This window comes from Dermacentor variabilis, chromosome 4 (genome assembly GCF_050947875.1).
Source record: "Dermacentor variabilis isolate Ectoservices chromosome 4, ASM5094787v1, whole genome shotgun sequence".
In the NCBI taxonomy this organism is placed as follows: Eukaryota; Metazoa; Arthropoda; class Arachnida; order Ixodida; family Ixodidae; genus Dermacentor; species Dermacentor variabilis.
Genome location: NC_134571.1, coordinates 143,408,273 through 143,433,594, shown reverse-complemented (window position 1 = coordinate 143,433,594; position 25,322 = coordinate 143,408,273). Strand labels below are relative to the sequence as shown.

The 25,322-nt window shown below is 45.6% G+C and overlaps 1 protein-coding gene across 1 annotated transcript; it reads right to left on the bottom strand.

Moving 5' to 3' along the window:
• Nucleotides 1-406: 406 nt before the first annotated feature.
• LOC142579871 (scoloptoxin SSD976-like) lies at nt 407-25,322 on the bottom strand. The gene is made up of 6 exons (XM_075690504.1): nt 24,797-25,322; nt 17,461-17,548; nt 11,621-11,793; nt 7,455-7,567; nt 6,260-6,370; nt 407-624 (listed from the first exon to the last, which is right to left on the bottom strand). Exons 1-6 carry the CDS (start codon nt 25,124-25,126, stop codon nt 522-524), a joined length of 918 nt encoding a protein of 305 aa, XP_075546619.1. The 5' UTR covers nt 25,127-25,322; the 3' UTR covers nt 407-521.

Sequence of the window (25,322 nt, the reverse complement as noted above, 5' to 3'; positions counted from 1 at the left end):
AATGTAGACGATGTAGGTGTGGAGAAGCAGAAACTGTAAACACTCATATTTCATTTGAGGAGGAATTGTGCTTGCTCGCATATGCCTATACCCATTATGTATTTTTTGACAAAGACAGGAAGAAAGCAGCTTTCTACTTTTCTTATCTTTTTAGTACTTCAAACCTCGTAAAAGCGTGCATAATTTCGTCTTGCACGAGACAAATCTTAGCAAAGACAGCAAACAGGGCCTTAGTCGTTCTTGCACGTATTCAGCAATATTTTAGCCGCCGCAATCTACATAAATAGATAAGCGTTCTTGTCAGTAGTTAATACGCATACAAGAACGCGAATGTAAGTATTAGGGGAATGGGCAATTTTCGCTCTTCCGGGGCCTGCTGGAAGAAACAAATAATTGTACAAGTGTGGAGCGGAGCACTTAAATTATGCTTCATTGGTTATATTTTGTACAAGAAGCGCACAGACACAAAACAGTGATGGTTGAAGAATGGATCATCGTGTTTGTGTGGTGAGTGTGCGAGTTCAGAGGCAGAACCAGAGAACAATCACGATGGCCAGGCCAATGCCCCTCCAGTTCACTTCGCCCTCGTCGAGTTTCCAATCCTGGTGTCCTTGGGCCTGAAACCTGGCATAAAGAAGAAAGAGATATCATTAAACATGGGCCGGCGGATATTAAAGCGGCGAGAATATCTTCGTTACCTCAAAGGCTAAGCGAATCACACATTTCAGAGAGCACTAGTTTAGGTAATCTTCTTGTTTTGATTGGGCAGCCGAGTACACAAAAGTGGTGGCACGTGCACGCGTTGCACCAAATTTGCATAAGCAGGCTTTCTCTCGCACTCCATCAAGCGTTACGCTCCAGTGAGCATCCGGCTACAGACTGACGGCTTGTTTGGCCAGCCAAAGGCGACTTTAAGTAAAGGGGAAAATTCCCACCTCATTTGCCTTCGGCATGTCACCTCGGAGGCTAAAGACCGTCGCACATTCAGTGTCTATAGCGGCGATTTCTAGCGTTGCATCTCTCGGCATCATCGCACAAACGGTGCCAAGGAGAGCGCCCTGCCACACGAGGAAATCGCAGACCAGCGTTAAAGACCCTAGATTTACTGCTCTTTTGAAAGAAAAAAAATATCTAGGAACTTTAAAGGGACACTAAAGTGAAAAATGATTTCTTCTGCATCAGTAAATTACCTTTTTACATCACCGAAAAACGCCACTCTTACAACGATAAGACGTTTGGTAAGCCAGAAAAAGCGCAAGAACGAAATACGGGTGGCGATGCCTACTCGAAGTTCCCGCACCTGGTGGCTGTGACGTCTTGAATTTTAATGGCATCATCTAGGGTCTACTAATTATATATAGCGGTACAGGTTGACTTCATTGTGTTCTAAAGGAACCGAATATTAAACATGGCAAGTTTCGGGAACCTTTACTCAGTCAACGCGGCTCAAATGAGAAAACATACTTTGGAATCCCTGACGTCACGCTGACGTACCGGCGCTGAGGTTTCGGCCTGAAATTCAAATACTGATACTTGGACCTTCATTTTCTCGTCTTATAATTAAAATATTTTTTTATATGACTGCCTGCAGGGTTCTCAAGCAATGCTTCATAAGCCTAAACTGATTTATTATTTCGCTTTAGTGTCCCTTTAACCAGCGCCTGCCCAGCGTCGCACAATGTAACCAGATGAATTTAACTTGGAGCAGTGTGCAATGCCAATTAGGTTCGCTAGCGTAAGTATTTCGTTATAGCTTTTTCCCGTTCTTTATAAATTCTACGGGGTAAAAAAATATTCAAGAAAGCAAGCATGAAGGATTCAGCGGCTGCTTTCGCAGATGGCACCAACGCGCCGCCAATGACCCGGGTGCCCCGCGGTGGCGCGCTCTGCAAACTGATGGCAGCTAACATGGCCTCCGAGATTTGAGGACGCGCGACTGGTTTTCCTCCGGCCGTCCCAATCGCGCGGAGACAGCGCAATTTCAAAGGTGGGCGTGCCCGACTCCACCTCCGCGCCGCAGCGCTCGCAACCGATAGAAATTCTCTTTATTTTTCTTTTTTTAACGTAGGTAGAGCATTATGCAATATAACAACAAGAGCTTGGTGACGCAACTCAACGCCCAGTTCCAATGGGGACACTCACCGAATCCGTCCATCCTATTCTAATGCGTCGGGAAGGCTTTAGGGCGCTCTGGTACTTTTGCCGCGGCTAGGATGAGGCGAGAACAAAAATTTTCTTGCGCCGCTATGTGATCTTTTACTGATTTGTAAATGACGGCTCAAGGTGTAAAAGGCGAAAAATGCATGTCCACTCTTAGGCAAAGTTACAGCCTTTGGAGTGCCCCTTCTGCCACACAACAATAATCGTCATCTGCCTTGATGCGCTTCCTTTCTTTAACGCTGCGAGCCCGGTACTTTCCAGAAACGAATGGCATGCGCGTTATCAGCATGATAGCAATCCCGACAGGAAAGTAGCGGGCGCGGCGTTCTCAAGAAAGGAAACGCATCAAGGCACATAACGATTATTGTTGTGTGGCAGAAGGGGCACTCCAAAGAGTGTAACTTTGCCTAAGAGTGTTGGAGCCTATTTTCTGAAATGCGCTTAATTCTAAAGCGAGAGTTTTACTAACCTAGTCGAGCCGAGTTTCGCCGTCGCCAGCAATTTGACCTTCATTTGACCGCAGCTGCTTCGTAGACTTATCAACGCATCACGTCACTCGCCGCGCCAAGCTACGCCGCCGCCGCCGCCGCATTGGCGCATGCGCTCTCCACAGCTGGATCGCCGCCTGACCACGTGACTCGCCGCGCGCCTGGCTATGAGGAGTGCAGCGCTCGCGTGGTCAGTGCGAGCTTGGCCATGGATGAGGGCGAGGCCGGGCCTCCTTCTCTGAACGTTGCGCGGGAGCGCGAGGCTTTGAGCCGTCGTTGCAAAGCGGCGTCTGACCCCCGCGCGTATATCGCCCGGCGAGCTGCTTCATGGAGAGGGTCCGGAATGCAACAGGCGTCGCACCGTCAAGATCAATGCAGTGAACGCGTTCGCGCCCTGTCCGTTTTCTGTTTGTGCTTCGACACTGCCCATGTTCGCGGCAGCTCTTAGCATGTCTAGCACATGCGGTTGCCCTGTGGCACAACCGACGTCACACCGTCGAACGATGCGTGTCTACCCAAGCCTGATCACAACCACGTCTAGCCACCGACCCAGGCACAGCCGTCATACCTGGCTTAACGATGATTGTACATCTAAGTATACAAACTACAGCTAAATTAAATCAACCTAACCAAGTGAAACCAAGAATTAACCAAGCAAACTCAAGCTTTCGCTTTGCATATCCAGAGTTAGCTGAGCTAAGCCGCGACCATTTTTTTTTTCTGCAAGCATACACTCCCTACATTTAAGTGAGCACGTCGAGGCGGTATCTCTCTGCAAAAGATCGTTATAGGCTGGATATGCACTATACTTCGAAATTTGCCGACTATATAGATGTGTTTACCGTTCTATGGGCCAGTTTCAAAACAGGCTCAAAAAGCAGTCACTTTCAAAGCAGTTTCGCCAACTGGCATCGGCACTTGCTTTCGTCTGTGCATTTCGCCGTCGCGATATGGCGTGAAGCACGACGTAGCACCAGTAGCACGACCCGCCCACAGAAACCTGTCGCAATCGTCCGTGTACTTAGATTGAGGTGCACGTTAGAGAACCCCGAGGTGGCCAAAATAAGTTTAGTGTTCCGCGCTACGGCGTGCCGCATAATCATATTGTTCTTTTTGCCCGTGCACCCAGAATTTTGTATTGGGATAGCGATTATGTGTGTACAACTCCAGGCGGTGACATCGACATTTCGTGCCAGTTGCGCTGAACGTCGGCGCCTCATCGGAACAACTCAACGCGAAGGCTCAGTTTAAGCAGCATGCGCGTGTTGCAAAAGAAAGACGCTCGAACGCACGCTGACGCTAACTGAACCAACCAAACTCGGCACTCGGAACATTGCTCGCTTCTCGCGATGTCGCCAGCGCCGGGTCAAGCATCGCCAGACCCTGCGGCGCCGGCGGTGAAAGCGAAAGCTATGCTCGCATATCGCACGATGCTTCGCGTTTGCCTGCGAGGCCTCCCATGTTTTCCTTCCCAACTCCTTTCGTCGTGCCGCGGTGGCGTCAAGTGTGAACGCCCACTTTTGAGAGCAAGTCGAGAAGCAGTGGGCTATGAGGAAGGTGAAAGTGGCCGTGCTAGTCTCAGGGTCGCCGGCGCAGCGACGGCTCCGGACTGTAGCGACAGGCGCGCACGTAAAGCTCGTATGTCAGTGTGCGAGCGCTCGCGTGCCTGGAGGAATGGGGAATTTGAATGTGTACGTGCGAGCGTTGGGCTGCCGATGACGCGGCGGTCGCGAAGTTTTATGATTTAGTTACTTTCCCTTTACACAGTCGTTTGGTGTGGGTGCGCGTCGCTTGGATAAACCTTTGACGTTTCCGCGATCGCAACGACTTTAGCGATTGTTTACTCTTTTCTTCTTTTCAAAACTTACCAGCTAGTCAAAAAATAGTCAGAACTCACTCACAACATTGTTTTCTTGTTTAAGGCTCACTCGGACACAGACTCACCAAAATTTTACTCAGTCAGCGTCACACTCGCGGATCAGTGTAAGTCTGAGTGAGTCTGCATGAGTGGACTCACGAGTTCGTTTGCGGAACTATGCTATATTCTCTCTCCAGAGCGCAGCACTTTCGTTCCCAAGGTCGTGGTGACAACAAATCCCGATGAGGATACGGCTCCCACTACTGAATTCCTATCTTGAGATGGCACCAAACCAGTTGCCTGGTGTGACCAGTTTCTCTGTGACATGTTTTCCGATATGGCAATTGGGATTGTAACGACTCGTTTCTGCACCAACTAGCCTGATCGCAGATACTGTTTGGTTTTGCAAAACATCCGGAAACACGTGCAGGATTCAAGATAACGTAAATGTGCTGCGTAGACATATATAATAATGCAAATATTAGGTACAAGAACATAAGCCACGAGCGGGTGCCAGGAGCTCGAATGCTTTAAAATGTTTCAGAGCTGCCAGCCTTCATTGCACAGCGACCTACGGGTTGCGACAGCTGTCGTCGCCTAATCGCTTTAACATTCAAACGGGCTTCTTATAACACAGGAAGTAGCCCTCCGTGCATTTGTCCGTACCTCATCAATATCTACTCGCGATCATATAATAAGGCTGTGTTTCACGGGATTAATATCACACAATGCGTCAGCGACCACAATCTCTTGAAAAAAAAAAGCAGGATGTCGGAACACCCAGATTACAGTGATCTCTCACTTGAGCGAACTTCAAGGGATCCAAGGAAACTGTTCACTTAACTGAAATATTACTATACTTAATCTGCACTAGAATGTGGAGCAGCATATGGCGCAGCAGACGAGTCAGAACTGTGAAGCGCAATTTACGGAGTCATGTGCATCAATATACAGGGTGCACCAGCTAACTTTAGCCAGCGTTTAAAAATATGCGAATGCCACATAGCTGGACAGAACGAAGATAATGTTGTTTGCCATCAATTGGAGATACTCAAATTACTTTTTTTTCATTACGCCTAATTAGATAATTCGTCTTAAACAATTATTAAACTCCTCAAATATTATAATGAGATGAAATGTGTCAATGAGAAAATTGTAGAGCGACATGAAAAACACCCGACACAGCTTTCTGTTGCTCAATCCGTGCTAAATAAAACTGTTTTTCTGAGCGTGAAAGCAGACCGCAAATACGCGCAAAATGGCAGCGCGAATGGCCGCTCGAGTCATTTTGCGTGCATTCGCTCTCAATTCCTTCCAAGGGAATACGGCTTACGAGCTCACCGGCTATAATTCGTAGATTGACATAGTGGCCGTAATGTTAATCATTAAAAAGTTCATTAGCCTAGTAATGCTTATTTCTTTAAATATTTTTATTTGTTCTATAAGTAATGGCTGCCTGACCGAGTAATTTAGATCAAAGATTACAATTGCGCAATCTGCCACAGGAAATTTTTTAAAAATTTGGTGCAGCTAAAAAGAATCACCCTGTATTGTAGCGCTTCCATTTGTCTAAAGAATAAACGAATCTTGGCTTCAGGCTTTCAGTGCACGTTAAATAACACCAGGCGGTCAAAATTATTCCAAAGCGCCCTACCCCCCCCCCCCCCTCCCCACTATCCCGTCCCCTGCGGCGTGCCTCCTAATCAGATTGTCATTTTGCCACATGAAATTACAGAAACAATTTTTTTCTTACTTGGTTTCATCCATCACGCACAGTCCTGTAGTTTGGTCGCAAGTGGTGCCAGTTGAACAGAGGCTGCACGTGTAACCTTCCTTGTACACAGGAAGTCCCAAGACATTACCTCTGCAGTGGGGCAAGAACGTACATCTGTGGCGATAAACGCAACAAACAAAAAAAGAAACATGTGCATCGGAACAAGTGCTATATGATGCACCAGGCAGATTTAGTTATTATATATTTACTCGCCACAAAACTCCTGTCTGGACTCATAGGCTAAAAGGTGTGGAAAAACAGGCTTACAGGCCAAAATCACTCAAGAGACCGCAGCGAGGCAACATACAAGTGCGGCAGGCCGTAAACGTTTACTATTCATGAGCTCCACGATAAATTTATACATGGCTGCAACAGGGCGCCTCAACAAGGACTAGAAAAAAGGAGGGGGTGCCACACGGAGGCAAAATCGGCTTTGCTAACACACAACGCTTCAAATTCAAGGGATCACTATGTAAGTCTCAGACACACGTACAGACTGAAACTTTGATTTGGAAGCCCAGGATTCTCTCTAGCCTATATAATTGCGTAAGTCTAACTATAAGCTTACAATTTGTTATAATGCTATTCGCAGAAAATTATTTCCGCGGACAGTCGGCTGGTGTCATAAGCGATGTTCCCTTCACAGCTGATAGTTCTAACTTGGTTCAACTTTTTCGGTCCTAATAAAATTAAGTATTCTTGCCTATTTCACTGCAGGGAGTTCTCTCAATTTTTTAAATCATGAACATTAATCCAGCAGACAATGAAGCTTCCTTGTCTGTTGGTTTAGTGTTCATCATACACAGTGTGTGCACATTTACATACATAAGACATATATATATATATATATATATATATATATATATATATATATATATATATTGTTACGCGCGAAGGAGACCGTTTATAACCCTTACGGAGGAAGGGGACCGTTTACTTTAGGTCGCGAGGTGAGCGCAAGAGCGGCCAGCTGGTTAATCAACTGAGCGTCGTCCTCTTCTTATGTGAATAGATAAAACATATCGAGTCAGACGCTCCTGTGCACCCACCTCATCCGTTCCCCCGCCGTGACGTGCAGCACGCAGCCGCCAAGTGCGAGCTCCAAGAGAGGCTACTAAGACGCGGTAAATGCGACGCGTCGAGAAACAGTGCTTTCCTCCGGTCTGAGACTCACCTGGGGCCGTAGTTGCACACCACCGAGCGCTGGTAGGGAAAGCGGCCCACGTTGTCGCTGCGGGTGTACGTGGCAACGCCGCAGCCCACGTACACCGTGTTGGCCCAGATCATCTACGCGGAGAAGGAAGAGAACAGAAACAAGGGTTAACGAGTGCCTTGTAAATGTGCGAATTCCTTTACTGGCATTATTAAGCTCCATTGGTATGTAATGCATGGGAGCCTGCACTATACTATCACCTCAATGTTTTACGGCATGTTTCATGTAATGTGGGAAGTAAACGATGCATGGAATGTTATTGCCGTCAGCCACGGTGAACACATGGGGATGGTGTTCAAGCAGATACCGAAGGAACGGTTTGAAAAAAAAAATACATGCATGTCCAATCGATTGGTGAATTGTTGTAATAGAATCTCGCGAAAATGAGTTCATCTCTCTTATCTTGCTGTCTTTCTTTCTAAGAAAAAAAAAGAAAGTAGCCACTGTTTCTTTAATATGTTTAACATCTCTCTTTCCTCTGACAATATTGCAATCTTTGATGCGTTACGATGTATTTTGGTGCGTACAAACAACATTGTTGGAGATGCATGCCCAGGGCCTACCTTGGCACTCTTACAACCTTCTGTAACTAGAGTAATTAATTCTAGGGCCATTACAGTAAATATAGCAGGCTTAGCCGTACAGGAAAGACAAGGCCTTCGGCATACAGATACAGCGCGCCATCTCGTCGAGTGTTATCCTTCATCTCTTGCGCATGCTACGGGACACGCGCGGTCCTCTCACCTTCATTTTTTCCCTCTTCTCTAGGCGCTCCTCTGCATTATGATGATGATAAAAACGTTTTTATTAAGGGATGTCCTTAATCTTTAAGGGATTAAGACGACGCTACTTGAAAGAAATGTGTTTTTAATAGTGGTGCCACTTACACCTAAGTGGACGACTTGTAGGAAAAGCGCTCTCTTTATAAGACGTTTTGTGTATGCGAAAGACTGAGAAGTTGCGAAACATCGCTTGACTTCATAAACTTTAGTGCTGTGTAGTATACGCTGATGATATAAATGACGCTGCTCGTAGATTTCCAGGCCCTGATGTGCCTACTGTATAAGCGTAAGCATGAAACGTTGAAGATAAAAAAAAAATGAAAATATGGGCTATTACGTGCCAAGGCCATGATCAGATTATGAGGCACGCCATAGTACCGGCCTCCGGAAATTTCTGCCACTCAGGGTTCTTTAAAGTGCGCCTAAATCTACGTAAACGGGTGTTGCATTTCGCCCCCGTCGAAATGCAACCGCCGAGGCCGCAATTCGATTGCCCGGCCTCGTGCTTAGCAGCCTGACACCACGGCGGTAACGTTGAAAATATCCGATGAGATTAGAGAGAAACACACATAGACAAACGCAGAACCGTAAATGAAATGTAATTGGCTACCAAATTATATAAATCCTTTGTGCTTACGACTGCAGTAGCGGGCGATCGTTGGGGCTGAATTAAAAGGCGTCTTGCTGATTCAGTGCATCAACCGATCATTGTACACCGCACTTGCCCTTTGCCCCTCGTTGGTTAGTCAAACGCCCTCTAAACAAGTACTGCTTTTTTCGGGTTGCTGCTCGATGATCTCTAATCATTGTAGGACCCCACCAAATACAGCCTAAACTAAATTTATTTTTGCGCTGTAGAAACCGTGCCGCATGAATGAGGGCTATTTTATCACGTCTTACGAACGGGAGGTAAAGTAATGAGCCAATTCACATATGAAAGGCAGAAGATGAGCAGATGGTGGAACGATACAGCCCAAGAATCACCGAAGTATGGCGCCCCCTTGTGCTGCCCCGCCTGACCATCTTACAGAGGCAAAAGTAACACGAGGGAATTTCGACTAGGTGTGATTAAGGCAGGAACACTTTTATCTTGCGTGGTTATCAAGTTCATATACCGAATAGGAATAAGGAAACTAATGACGCTGAAAATGTTTAATACACTCTTATATGGCTGACAAATGTCTCCTGGCTTCAAGCGTACCGGAATCTTGGAAGAACGCTAACATAATCCGAATCCATAAGATAAGAAATTAAATTATGGGGTTTTACGTGCAAAAACCACTTTCTCATTATGAGGCACGCCATAGTGGAGGACTCCGGAAATTTCGACCACCTGGGGTTCTTTAACGTGCACCTAAATCTAAGTACACAGGTGTTTTTGCATTTCGCCCCCATCAAAATGCGGCCGCCGTGGCCTGGATTCCATCCCGCGACCTCGCACCCAGCAGCCCAACACCATAGCCACTGAGCAACCACGGCGGGTCCGTAAGAAAGCGGACGCCAAAGACTTGAAAAATTATAGACCGATCAGCTTACTGTCCGTTACCTACAAAGGTAGTCGCAAATAAAACCAGGAACACCTTAGACTTCTGTCAACCAAAGGACAAGGCAGCATTCCGTAAAAGATACTCAGCAATAGACCATATTCACACTATCAATCAAGTGATCGAGAAATGTGCGGAATATAACCAACCCTTATAAATATCTTTCATTGATAACGAGAATGCGTTTGATTCAGTTGAAACCTCCGCAGTCATGGAGGCATTACGGAATCAAGGTGTAGACGAACCGTACTTTAAAATACTTAAAGATATCTACAGCGGCTCCACAGCCACCGTAGTCCTCCATAAACCAAGCAACAAAATCTCAATAAAGAAGGCGCCAGGCAGGGAGATACGATCTCTCCAATGCTATTCACGGCGCGTTTACAAGAGGTATTCAGAGACCTGGATTGGGAAGAATTGGGGATAAGAGTTAAAGGCGAATACCTTAGTAACTTGCGATTAGCTAATGATATTGCCTTCCTTAGTAACTCAGGGGACCAATTGCAATGCATGCTCACTGACCTGGAGAGGCAAAGCAGAAGGGTGGGTCTAAAAATTAATCTACATCAAACTAAAGTAATTTTTAACAGTCTCGGAAGAGAACAGCAGTTTACGATAGGTAGCGAGGTACTCGAAGTGGTGAGGGAATACATCTACTTAGGACAGGTAGTGACCGCGGATCCGGATCATGAGACTGAAACAATCTGAAGAATAAAAATGGGCTGGGGTGCGTTTGGCAGGCGCTCTCAGATCATAAACAGCAGGTTGCCATTATCCCTTAAGAGAAAAGTGTATAACAGCTATGTCTTACCAGTACTCACCTACGGGGCAGAAACCTGGAGGCTTACGAAAAGGGTTCTTCTTAAATTGAGGACGACGCAACGAGCTATGGAAAGCATAATGATGGGTGTAACGTTAAGGGATACGAAAAGAGCAGATTGGGTGAGGGAACAAACGCGAGTTAATGACATCTTAGTGGAAATCAAGAAAAAGAAATGGGAATGGGCAGAACATGTAATGAGGCGGGAAGATAACCGATGGTCATTAAGGGTTACGGACTGGATTCCAAGGGAAGGGAAGCGTAGCAGGGGGCGGCAGAAAATTAAGTGGGGATTAAGAAGTTTGCAGGGACCACGTGGCCACAATTATTACATGACCGGGGTAGTTGGAGAATATGAGAAGTATGGGAGAGGCCTTTGCCCTGCAGTGGGCGTAACCAGGCTGCTGATGATGATGATGATGGTGGTGATGATGATTATGGCAGAGAAAGTTACGTAGGTGCAAATAATCACTTTAACTGATAGCTGCGAAACGAGATTGCGCTTCTGCTTAATGACATGGGAGGCTACTGCTCCCATGCGACGCCTCACTAATGTAGCCGAGATTGTAGACGAATGTAGGAAGTGTAAAAAAACATTGTTGAATTGTGTTGAGCATACTCACTAGCCAGTACACACGCATCCCGCTTTCACCGATCACATCGTACTACAGCGAAAACGTATTACTACAGAGAATATGAGTGGTTGTTGATAGCCGTCAAACCTTGTTGTGTCGTAACGGCTCAAGGATATATTTCTTTTCCTTGTTTCTCAGACATGTTCTAACAGAAGACCGAGAACAAATGCCCGACACGCTTTGCAGTGATTACACCATTTTACGTACATCTAATTCTACTGATATATGTACCCCGACTTTCCGATGGTCAGCGTCCTGTAGACAAGTCTGGCCTATATGTGTCTTACTAGTGTTCCGCAACCATCTCATTGAAACAGGGGCCGGTGAGTAAAGTAATGCTTCGAACCTGTGTGAACTGTCCGACGCCGCGTTCGGTGTTGTGATAAGAGCTTATCACGTCGTCTCCGACGTCCGTGTGCTCAGCCTTCCAAGCCTTCAGGTGCGGCAGGTCCAGATGATTTGAGAACGGCTCCGAGCTCGCCTCCCAGCCAACGTTCTGGCCCACTGATGCAGGCCTGACTGCACGGCGACACGCACAAAATCACGCGTTGATCGCCACTGGTCGTGCATGCATACGCTCCCAGTTGTAGATTCTACTCCCACTGATATTGGGGGAAGAATTTGCCACGAACAATGCTGAATCAGTGAGAACAAGGGAAACCATATCGTTTAAGGATCGATGCTGCTCAGGGGCAGAAGTGTGAACTCCTCTTCCTGTCATTGATTTTCTCTGTTAGGCTACAAGAAGCCAGAATAATGTGCTGTGAATGGTTTCCATGTGATCGTTGGTCAGTTCGCCTTCCAGATGACAATTTAAAGTGTATTCTGTCATCATTTAACCGATGGCAAGGTGAACAATGTGTAGGAAGACTCGCCTTTACGCGTGCGTTAAGGCTACTACAGAGCCCATAACTGTACACACGTTATTAATTTCATTCGCTTCATCTATTTACACGTTTAGCCCCACAGCACTATTACGGGGATGGCAAGATGTATTTGAAATCACAAGGCACTCACAGCACACAAATAGCAAGGCATGAACAACACGTGCACAAGAAAAATAAATATGCACAGGAAGTACAAATCACTTTATACAAAGATAAAGAAAAACAGGGATTACTTTACAATATACAATGTCCTGGAACACCACGTAATTCAGATTTTTCAGAAATGAGCTCACTCATGTGTGTTTTATTACCATGATCGTGTCCATGGCAAGCACAGATTTTCAAAAGAAAACGCAAGCACACGTTTCAGGTGAAGAAGACGTTTCAGGCAGTTTTGAGCATAGCCATACATCTACCACGCTCAACATTCACGGTTCATGTGCCCGCCCCTATACTGGAACGCCAACGGACTGTCAGCGATATAGAAACAGCGCGCAATGTGTCCTGGGGAAGCCGATGACAGTTTTAGAGATTAACTGCTTTACCTGAGATGATAGCCGAAACGATAAGCTGGCAGCCACCTTTGCAGCATGCGCAAAAAGAAAAAAAAACAGAGGAAAAAGAAAATATGTACCAAGCCGTAGTGCTACAAAGCAATTAGTTACTAACTACGGGACCTCCTTCTGCATATACTTATCATGTAAATATCACCATTTTTGCTTTGAATATACTGATTCTGATTCTGATTACAGTCCCTGATTTTTTAGGGATTAGCCAGTGATTCGAAAATCAAACCCCTAGGGAAAAACCTGGAAAGCGCGCGTGCGTGTGAGCGGCATGTGTCCATTGGCACATTGGACAAACATTAGAGATAGCCTTAAAAAAATTACGCGATGGCACTCGCTGCACTTGCACATCGAAATAAGCGGCTGCAGGAAGCAAGTGCGCACAAAAATTCGCATCAGTTTCCACATAATTGCTGCTAACACGTCCAAAAAAGATGCCCTTACGCTTCCACGTTTTGTCCCGCAGGTTGGTATGCAGGTTTAGCATTTGGTGAGGAAAGCGGTGAATTTCGCGGCCACATTGATGCCGCATCTTCGAAAAGTGAGTCTTCTTTCGGAATCCCTTCTACGCGGGCATTCGCACTGGAATAATCAGCTTGAATTTCCAACTTGACATATGTTCTTTGTAAAACGTTTAGTAGTAAAATGTTTTTCATCAGCTAGTTGAAATTTGTGATAGTGCGCACTACTAAGACGAGCCTAACAAAATTAGGGAAATGCGCTACCAGGCGCCCGAGACAGTTTAACTTGGATATAACCTCCGTGGTCACACACATGGTTATAGCATTCTCTTGCTTACCGCGATGGGTGCGGAATCATTTCCCAGGGTGCGCAATGCGATAACACTAGGGTAGGCTGCTTTTGATGCACGTTAGATCTCAAAATTAATTCGGAGCCATTCGTTAAAGCATATTTGGCGGCCTATGTGTTCTCTCGGACGTTATACACCATCAGCCAAATAGTCAGTCAATGAATGCATCAAATTCTGATGAGGAAAGAAGAAAAATGTTAGGTCTACCAATGCCTTAACGCTATCGCAGATTTTCAAAGTGTCAAAAATATTTCCCTAAAGCAAACGCATTTTATTGACTGTGCCAGCTGATTTCTAAATTACTAGAAATAAAAAAAAATTACAGTCGCTTAAAGGGCAACGCCGGTGTTTTCTCAACCATATTAGGATATTTTGAATTTCGAACGGCATTGACAGTCCTGTCATCAGTAGGGTGGTTCAATTTGCTTAGACATTCATCAATAGTTTTAAATAACCAATAAACCGGATACCTAAACCGAAACGGGTAGCTGCTTCCTGTGACGCCACGATGAGTCAATGACGTCACATCCTGCACTACTATATTATAAACACGCAGTACACGTGGCGCTACCGTCAAATAAGCGAAGCTGATGATGCCTCCTGACGGTACAGACGGAGGTTTTGCAGAGCTTCCGAACTAGACAGCGGTGATTTAAGCGACAATTTCAGTGACAGTGGGGTGCAGTCTATGACGCCACAAAGACAGGATAGCCTGCAGAAATTACGTGTCCGGAACTCAACGAATTTTTAAAATTCATCTTGAGGAAAACTAAACGACTCGTATCCCTAGTATCGCACAGATAATCAGAGTGCAAAAAAGAACATATATTCAAACTTTTGTTAACATCAGGGGACATCAGAAAATTGCCGGAGTTGCCCTTTAAATATTTGTACGTGATTTAAATGCGGAAGCATTGTGACTTCTATAATTATATGGTTACGTCCGTGATGCGTAACGTCATACATTGTGACGTCTTCATCACAATTCTAACTTAATCCACCTTGCTCTTATTTTTCTCAACCTTAATCCAAGTTGCTTTCATTTGTACCAACCTTAATGTACCTTAATCCACTTTAATTCATCTTCATTCACTTTACTGCACCTTAATTCAGTTTACTGCGCCTTAAATGACCCTAATATAACTAGTTCTAACTTCAATTCCGTATTACTATTGACGTCATACAAGACACTGATTACGTCACTGATGATGATTTTTCGCGCCACTTGTTGCCTACAACACTGGCTTTTTTGTCTCATGGGACATATAATGCGTTCGCATTAATATCAGAAATGACTGAAGAATCCAAAGTGGGCTAACAAAACACAACGCATTGCTGACTTCATGAAAGCTGTAGGCCGAGGACTGCATTAGACGCATGATAGTGCGCCACTGATATGGCGCTTAGGTCTTTCATCTTGTAGCAGAATTGTGTGATCAATAAAATTCACTACTTACTTAGGCATTCGATTTATCAGCGTGCGCAAATTGAATTTGGATTCCTTGTCGTTATGCACACCCCTTTCATGCGGCAGACATTATACCAACAAAGGTATGCGGCTACATGCATTGCCTAAATATATGGAAGAAACAACACAATCATGGAGGCGATCAGTGAAACTGAAGTGCAATCGTCATTTTGTATTAAGATATGACCTGGTGACTTGCCGGCATATTTAGAAGATGTGTCGCCCTTTAAAAAATTTAAATTATGGGGTTTTACGTGCCAAAACCACTTTCTGATTATGAGGCGCGCCGTAGTGGACGACTTCGGAAATTTCGACCACCTGGGGCTCTTTAACGTGCACCTAAATCTAAGCACGCGGGTTTTTTCGCATTTCGCCACCATTGAAATGCGGCCGCCGTGGCCAGGATTCAATCCCGCGACCTCGTGCTCAGCAGCCCAACACCATAGCCACTGAGCGACCACGGCGGGTTGGTGTGGCCCTTTCTAAAGCAACGCTATTTACCTCAAAACTAAAATAAAGAAGAAAACGGCCACCGTTGAAGGTGTTACGTATCTAAGGCCTTTCGCATTTCAGGATTGGTTGTGCATGTGTGTCTAGCAAGTAATATAGACTCTTTTCATGCCGCTCCCGTACGTGCCACCATGTTTGATCATTAAAGCGTCCATTGTTTGCCTCAGCCTGCCTCCGCTGCCTCTGTTTACAACGGCAGAAAGGTGTCCTTTGACAACAGTGTTTGAACGCGGCGCGGCAAGCCGCTGTTTCAGTGCGTTTCACCATCGACTGCGTGCACGGCGCGAAACTTTGGCCGAAGAGCTTCAAAAGACATGTAAACTTCACATATCAATCGTTTCGAGCGAATCACCCCTTATCCAAATGGTGCTAGCGTTGCCGTGCGGTGCGGAGCTAGAAACTGTGTAACATGACATTGGGGTACGTATACTTTCAGCCAATGTCTTAAATGACCATAGCGATCATTCGATCATCGCGTTTGCAGGTTGTCGCGTTTTTTCTTATTCTGTAATGTGTTGCGCTGTCATGTCATTACATTATTTATTTCGAACATGATCTCACGTGATTTTTTCCTACTAATTGCTGTAGTTGTTTTCATGCCATGCTGCGCCAAGCTTCAAACTGGCTGCAAGTGGCAAGTGGCTTGCAGAAGACACGTCATATCGTACATTACTCATTTACGTTGTGGCTCGGGACGAAATGCTCAGCTTCGAATATTCCCACGTAGGAAATGCGAACATTCGTCGGTATACACTCTCTAACAAGTTCACTCGTATGTGTTATGCGACCATGAGCTTCAGCGTTTTTCAGTGATTGGGGCCGGACGTTTGGGGAGACTTCAAAAATGAGTATCTCGTATCTGTCTCTGTTCCTTTCCTTTTTCTGCCCTTTATTACCTTACTTCTTTCCTCGCGTGAGCGGGGAGGCAAGTCCGCGCAATCTGGGCAAGTGTGCAGCCTGAGAATGTCACAGTTGTCAATCCACTAAGTATAGAAGCAGTTTTAATCATGGTCTGTATACGCGTGTAGCCTGTTTAGAATGTGTTTTTTAAAGAAATGTGGGATTCAGTTTCCTCAAACTGCACATCGCATTAACTTAGGCTCCGGATTCATTTCGACCATCTGGTTTTCTTTAAGGGGCACCTAGAGCTAAGTACACGAACATTTTTTTTATTCATTCCACCCCTCTCGGAACGCACCCGCCGTGAATGGGAATCAAACCACCGCGGAGATTAATTGGCGGGTCTTGAGGCCGCAAACGGTTGGGCTCGGGCACTAGTGCCATCTATATATAGTGAGAGCACTAGCCGGTGAAAACGGTTGGTATGCTGAAAGCTTCGCGAAATTTAGGTCCAATGCGCCCCCACTCCGAGCTTTTCTTCAATGTTCCGTGTATGGTTTGATCTGTTCTTGTTTCACTGAAAGCTTGTTAATTAATAGCTCACAAAACGGATGTTACAGACTATCGCTGTTGCAAATTCCCACCTGCGTCGCAGAGCCAATGACGCAAGTATAACGCCCTGCACTTTCATGTCCTCGTAATTTATCGAAGCCCCCTTTATACACAAGCTTTCCTGTTATGTTGGCGTTTACTCTCGAATGCAATAAAATGCAATGTGTTGTTGCTTTTATGTATTGTTACACAATAATTTAACGCCATTCAGAAAACCTATGGCGTTGTGCGAAACATGGCTGGGAGTAGGAAAATGGCGCTCCTACCCATCTGTCACTTCTCTGACTCTTCACTGCAGTTTACTAAGCTTCAACTCACTTCCAAAAAGGATAGCTACTTCACAATTGCAGGATACATTTACCGAAACGACTCATCATAACGCTTCAGTGAGCAGCCCAATAATTATACTGCAGGAAATAAGCGGCTTCCACGGATTCTTACGCGCTGCGTTGTAAATCTTACGGCATTTTGAGATCAGCGCTGGCAACTCACGTGTTTTCTCTTCCTCTTCCGCCTCCTGCGAAACGCTGCATTGTTTGGCCTGCGCTTCAGCCAGTTCAGCCAGGTCGTCGTCCCACCTCTGCGAAGACACGAACTTCCTCAGTCGTATAGCACAGGAGCACAACATCAGCTCAACTGAATTAGGCCTCTTAGACTTCTTTTTTTTTCTTCATTTTGGTCACGCCACCGAGCTGATAGAGTTAACTTCGATCCTGTCCCAGCAACGTCGGAAATCTGTCTGTGTTTGTACAAGGGCACACGGGGCGATTTTTTCGACGTTCAATGGAGGAGAGCGTTTACGTTAAAGCAGTACAAGAACTCACACTTCGTAGACTCAAATTTGTAGAACGGAGCAAATGATGAGGGTTACTTTTAACAATAGCGCGGCCGTTTCAAAGCGCGCGTCAAGCACAGCGCGGCTTCCTACGTGAAGCCGGCGACTGCGCGGCACCGAAACCTGAAGGGGCGGTCTCGTGGAGTAGCAGACACAAATGACGCTTACACAGCACTAGCGCCGTGCTGCCGAAAGCTATACTTAAAGAAAGCGACCGTTTCACTTTCTTGCTGTCTTTCATCTCGTTTCGTTTCTTTCGTTTTATCGTTTTCTTTCGTTTGCAATTCACTTGCGCGCTTGGTTCTTTCGAAAACCGATTGACAGCTCTACAAACCATACGCGCAAACGCCCAGTAACGTCATCTCTTTTCTTTTTGTTGATATTTCGCAGGCTGTCTTTAGGCTCAGAAGAAAGAAAATATTACGTAATGAAAAGAACTTTAGCATGGACCTCCTAGCGCAGCGCAACCCGGACGAAGGACGAGAGGGAGGGCACAACACGAGCGTAGACTAACAACTGGTTTATTATTTCAAGCAACGGACTATAATATACAGAAAATGTAAGCACGTGTAAAGTGACGTTCACAAGGGCGCTAGCCTACCTTGCCATTCAAAAAACCAGTTTCTTTATCCTGCAGAGTGGTAGATGTCTGGCTGACGCATGCGCCTGAGTTCACATGCATGAAGTAGGCCTCTACAATCTTGGCCGCGACACTAGCTGTGTGTGAGTGCCGTGCAAGGGTGGCGTCTTGGCATCTTCGCCATGGTACGTGTCGAGAAGAAGTTATGGCTCTATGCAGAATTTTCCGCCCCTCGGTTGGCCACACCAGAAGGATTTTCAAGATCTTGCGGTCCCAATGAATGAGCCTGGCCAGGTTGCTGAGATACCACCTCAAGTCCGTGTGTGATTTTATGAAAGGAAGACAATGAGAGTGCCGTCGATACTACGAGTGGTCTAGGTCAAGCCAGTCGCTGGAATTCATCTGGAACGAGGTCCGGCGCACCCTACCCCCCAGGAAGAAGAAACCGAAGCCCACGACCAAAGTGCTGAACCTAACCGATATCGCCGTCCCAGATAAGCACATGAACATTCTTGAATTAGGCCCAAAGTTCTTCCTAGAGCCGTGCCTAGACTCTGTCAATAAGATAGCCGCCTTTATATCAGTGTCTAAACATGTAGAAGAAGATGAAAAATTCAGGTGCATTTCTGAGTGCGTTGACGTGTCAGACATGTTAGTCGTGTTAGTCAGACATCAAGGAAAGCAGAATGGCAGAGCGCGGAAAATTCAACCCCTTGTGCAATTTTTAAGGGAAAACGAAGTGAAAGTACTGACCGCTGATAAAGAAGGGTACTTCGTCCTCCTAACGGAAGGGCAGTTTCCTGAGAAAGCCTCAGCCGCTTTAACAAAAAACTTTAACAAGGTACACGCTCAACCTAACAAAGTCAAAGATCAGGCAAAGAAATTGTTGCTAGAATTGAACCTTGAGCGTCTATCTGGTGAAGTGAACAAAAGTCAGGGGTCGAACCTTGAGGTGTTCTTTACGATAAAAACGCATAAACCCGACCAACCGTTACGCACAATTGTGTCTGAAAGAAACACATGACGACACGTAGTTTCTGGTTATCTTCAGAAGAACAGGGCTCCAGATAGAAGACCCATCAGTAAAAAAACTCGGAAGATGTCATTAGTATTTTACGAGAAGAGGCGTATCCAGCATGCACAGCGTTCAGCATCGACGTCACAGATTTATACTATTCCCTTCCTAGAAATCAGCTGATCAAGACAATCAAAGATTGCATTATGGAAAACGACGAGTTAAAGTTTAGAAAGGATAGTGGCGTCCCGGTTGAGTCTTTTCTCGAACTCTTGGTTTTCTATTTAAATTCCACGTTCGTTATTTGGGATAATCAAATAATGATTCAGAAGCGGGGGGTCTGCATTGGCTCTCAGGTCGCACCCATTCTTAGCGAGATCTTTCTCGACACTGTTCAACGGGCACTCGAGAGCGTTTTGGCAGGAACTTTGATCAAGTGCTTCAGGTTTGTTGACGACCACTTGGTAGTTAACCACTCCCAATACAGTTCCGAGTTATTGGAGATATTCTCGCCGCTTTTGATAAAGAAGGAATGGGTCTCAGATTTACTCATGAACTGCCCAGTAATAATGAAATTCAGTTTTTGGATTTGCAGTTAAGATTAACAGCGCAACACATTTGTTGGCATTATAACCCCAGGACTAGCAAACCAATTCTAAACTACGCCTCGGCACACTCAAAACTTGTGAAAAGAGGAATTGCTATGACGTGTTTGGGTTCTGCACTTAGAAAGTCATGCCACCACCTCGCCAATCTGAGATTTTCGCAACAACTTAATCGTCTAGAGAAGCCCGGTTTTCCTAAATCCATTATTGTGTCAATATGTGAAGGGCTAGTGAAGAAAATAAAGAAAGGGGAAGCACCCCAAAGACAGATCGAAAAAGTTAAAAAGTACGCAGTCATCCCTTATGTACACCAGATGGGGCATGGGTTAAAAAAGACAGCCATGAAAAAAGGTGTTCAAGTAATCTTTTCAGGAAAGGACTCCTTAAACAAGATTTGCAATCTTGTCAATAGACCTAAACAGCCGTCCAAGGCTACATGCCACGTCAAACACTCGGGGCAGCTTGTGGCATGCTCGGTGGGAGTGGTCTACGTCATTCCACTTTCGTGCGGAAAGATATACTTTGGGCAGACGGGACATTGCCTTAACATCCGCCATAGGGAGCACCAAGGTGCGATCAGGAATGAAACAAGTTCTAATCTGGCCGCACATTGTAGAGTTTGCACATTGTAGAGTTTGCTCATGCAAACCCATGTTTGAACAAACGAAAATATTGTATAAAAATATGCATCAAATTAATCGCGAGATTGTAGAGGGCTACTTCATGCATGTGAACTCAGGCGCATGCGTCAGCCAGACATCTATCACTCTGCAGGATAAACTGATTTTTTGAATGGCAAGATAGGCTAACACCCTTGTAAACGTCACTTTGCACGTGTTTACGATTTCTGTATATTATAGTCTGTTGCTTGAAATAATAAACCAGTTGTTAGTCTGCGCTCGTGTTGTGTACTCCCTCTCGTCCTTCGTCCGGGTTGCGCTGCCCACCCATAGGAACATGTTCAATCACCAACTCGCCCAGCTTGCCGTCTTAATCCTAGCGCAGGTATACAGCTTTTGAAGTACGAGTTAAACCGCCGCGGTTGCTCAGTGGCTTTGGCGCTGCGATGCAAAGCACTAGTTCGCGCGATGAAATCCCGGCCACGGCGGCCTTCATTTAGATGAAGACGAAATACAAAAATACCCGTGTACTTAATTTAGGTTCATATTAAAGAGCCCCAGGTGACTCAAATTTCCGGAGTCCCCCCTACAGCGTGTCTCATAATCAGATCGTGCTTTTAGCACCTAAAATCCCATAGTTTAAGTACAAGTTATTCCGAAAAAGTTAATTTAAGCTTTTACACAATTATAATAACTAATTAGCTGATTGCTACACGAAAATGGTTTGATAAGCTTAATCCTGAACTGGAAACATGCTGCCGGCCTCACCCTTCTAAGGTATACCGCCTCATTTATTGTTTGGTTCTAGTTAAGTGAACCATACGCAGCATATTGATAGTGGAATCGCCTCTTCTTTTCTTTCTTCTTTTTCTTTGTTTTCAATACAGGTGCATTTAATTCCATTCTTACGCATGCAAGAGTCAAACTACTTGTTTTCAAAAATTTTTCATGCGCCGAAATGATCCAAATATAGACATTGACATATCTATAGGTGATGTCGCACTAACTTATACCGGCGCTGGAGTTTTTGTACGCAATTTATAAGATGTAGTTCGGCCGACATTTTCAGCAGTAATAATCCATTTTTTTTGCAGACTCATAAGTGACAACAAAGCTTTGGAAGGATGTGTGACTAGTGTAAACTGATGTAGTGTTTCCTTTTTTATTCCCTTGAAAACGTTCCGGCCGAAGTGACGCGACAGAACATTCCCAGAATAAATACCAAAATCGACCCTCGCTTTTCAAAGGAGTATTCACACGACAAACCAAACTCCGCGGACAAGCATGACGTGGCCGAACTACGGCAAATTGCGCCGCCAACTGCTACGTCCTTGAGGACGTTGCGATTGGGTGGCACTGAGCCACATAGTGCTCGTCCACGGATTTTCGCCCCGTCATGTGGATACCCCATTTGGGAGTTAAATAACAACTGCATGCTGGCAAAAAGAGAGAGAAAACTACATACACGTAAAAGTAAAACTTGCTATGTTGCAGAGAGAACGAAGGATTGAAAGAGAAAAAGAACGGCATATTTAGAGGGAGTTCGCATGTGCTGTGTGAGAGAGACACAGGTTATCCTTAAGCGTCTTTAGTCCGCCGATTTCTAGGGGACAAAAAAGGAGCCGTCAAATGATGTCAGAAACAGGGTGAAGTTGTCTGGTTACGCTAAATCTTGGAATATGTTTTTCGGTTGGCATCTGATAAGAAGGCATTGTCACTGCGTTGGTAGTGGAATGAAAAAAATACGTAGCTGCACTGGTCCTTTATGACAGATTAAGGATTTATGACAGAAATAATCATTTATTGCACGTAGTTTATTTACATAACTTGCAAACATGAATAGCACCCAGCCACTGGCAATGCCGTCCCCCACTTTTAGCATAGGGAGGTTTAATCTTTGGCATCTATACCATCTGATGAAATAATCTATTAGAATCCGTCACTGTAGGGATAGTAGGTGATCATCCATAGCTACCGAAAACGACGGTATTCCTACATTTTCTCATCGATTAGAGGGCGTAATACACCGATAAAACAAACACGTTTCTTTTTTTGCTTCCGCGAAAGACTTAAGTGATGAGAACAGAAAAGTGCGAGCGGATTGGGGCACTACATAGGACGCTCACTTTAGCACACCAATTAAAAAAAAAGATTGGCTTCACAAATAGCGCAATTCTAACCCTTCATCTAGATTACTCCATGAGGTGCAGCGATTACTTTTACAAGAAATGCTTAACTGAAGAATTATCATAATATAGGTTAATTACTTTCCTAACCATTTCACTTACGGCACACATTTCAATCTACGAATTGTAGGCATATCGACTCGGCGCGAATCCGGAGGATGGCACCGGTTTCCAGATATGCGCCCTCAAAGTTGCGGTAAAAATGCACTGTTGTTGCACTTATGTTTCATGAAAACACTGTTTTACGCACTGAAGCACAAAATCAACTGGAGCAAACATACATTACGTCGGACATATTGAAGAATAATATCTAGAACTGGCAGTTATTTGGTGATTCGTTCCAAGTGCACTCACTGGCTGCAACTCGTAGGTTTAAATATGTGCCGCAAAGTAATTAACTAAAGAGGCAATTGATGCAGTTGTGTTAATTGTTTATTAGGCATATTGATCTGCATTCAATACGGCATTTTTGATGAAAACATATGCAGAACCCACGCACTGTGGGAATCGATGTAAGCGAAGCTGTTTGTGCGGGTCGCTTTGCTTCCCGATAATTAGCGGTTATGTTGACGGCGAATGTCTAATTTCTTCAACATTTACAAGTCCAGCACGAGAGCGGTGAGTTGATGTTAAACGTTACCATGTGTGCACCATTGCAGTTTGGCTGCGTATTAAACAGAACACACCGGAAGAGGCGTTTGCTTGAAGCGTTGTGCGCCATATTCCATAACCGCTGAAAGGGTCAAGCATATTCATTTCCTAACATAGCACATCACATCGTGGCAGAAGAATTAAAATTTAATTCAATTATGGGGCGTTACGTGCCAAAACCACAATTGATTATGAGGCACGCCATAGTGGCGGACTCCGGATTAATTCTGACACCATGGTGTTGTTTAACGTGTCCCAAAATCTAAGTGCACGTGTGTTTTCTAATTCACCCGGGTTGAAATGCGGCTACAGATGTCTGCATCAAATATGCGACCTCGAGCAATGCCATAGAAGCAAAGTTACCGCGGCAGGCACAGAAGTGTCGCCTGTACCCTGTGGTGCGGTATAATTATTAGTGCGGCTCTGCTTCGGCACGCCCTGCTTAAGTTGGCCACTTGACAAATTTGCATGGCGTTTATTTTTCTGAAATAGCAGCAACGTACGGTACCCTACCTTGAACTTAAGTTTATCCAGTTTCCCCCCAGCCGGTGTCGTGTCTAGAGTTGCAGCATTTGGTTGCCTTCTCACGTCACCTTATACCACAACAGCCGCCCCCCCCCCTCTCTTTATATGGGAGCTGCCTCTTTTCCCCCGCCATTCTACAGTTCTATCTACGTCCCCTCTGTTATAGACTCCTACGTTAGTTAAAAGGTAAGCGCTGCAGTTTTGCAATGCTTTTCAGCACGGTCACGGATAATTGCACCTGCCAAGAGGCTAACGTGGCGACGCCCAGGGAGCTCGGGCATTGTGCGCATTCGACGCGGTCGGTCCAATCACGTTTCTTGCATTGCCTATCCTCTCCGCCTCTCGCTCCTGTCAAATATACACACACGCTCTGGACAACTCCCCCACCCCTCGACGCGGTGTTCCAGACAGGAGTAGCAGCAGCAGCAGCAGCAGCAGTTGGAAAGTCGAAGGAAGAGGGACCGAACTCTTCGCTTAAAACCCCGTACAGGGGCAATGAATGCTGCATGCATAAGCTTTCACAGTCCCTTGTGCCACGTGCACAGACTTATCAATGCACTTAAACTTGGCTTAGCCAATGCATCTTCGGTTAGTAGCACGACGATCTACATCGTAATAAGTCAGAGAGGCGGGAGGAAAGACCGCTCTTTCCTGTCACTTGCACGTAGAATAACCGTATGCAGAATAATCGCACTGCTGATGAAAGACGCAACATCACCAGCATTCTTGTTCAGCCACACTGGCGCGCTGATCAACGCAACGTGTATCCGTTAACGGTACAAAGCAAAGCATTACTCTTCCTCGCTCTCACCAGTGCGAGCATGTTGGCGGCAGGCTTGAGTCCCTCCAGGAGTCCCCTCGCCACCGTGCTACGGAGCTCGTTGTGCGCTCGGAGCACCTCGGCCTTCTCGTCGGCGCTGAGCCCGGTGCTGATGATGCGGCAGTTTGGAATGACCGGTGGTGACGCGACAGCCTGCTCGTCATCGGCTCCCCACAGGTGATTCCCGGTCACAAACGCCGCGACCACGGCGAAGGCCACTTGTAGCTTGGACACGTCGCTCAGCATTCTCACGGGCGACCTGTGAATGTGTGGCGAGATTCGGCAAATATGCACCGCGCTGTCTGCCGATACGCTACACATGTTAGCGCGCGGGCCGAATGCGGTCGTCCTCAAAAGGAGCAAGAACGAAGAACTGAGCCAGTGTAATCTCCAGAACGCCGCCTCGCGATACAAATCGCCGAGGACGAAGCTTGGTAGTAGTAATGTCCTAATAGTATGTTCGAGTTTGCTAAATCGCCCTCCACGTGACTTTTGCTAGTGGTTCGAATTCAAGTGG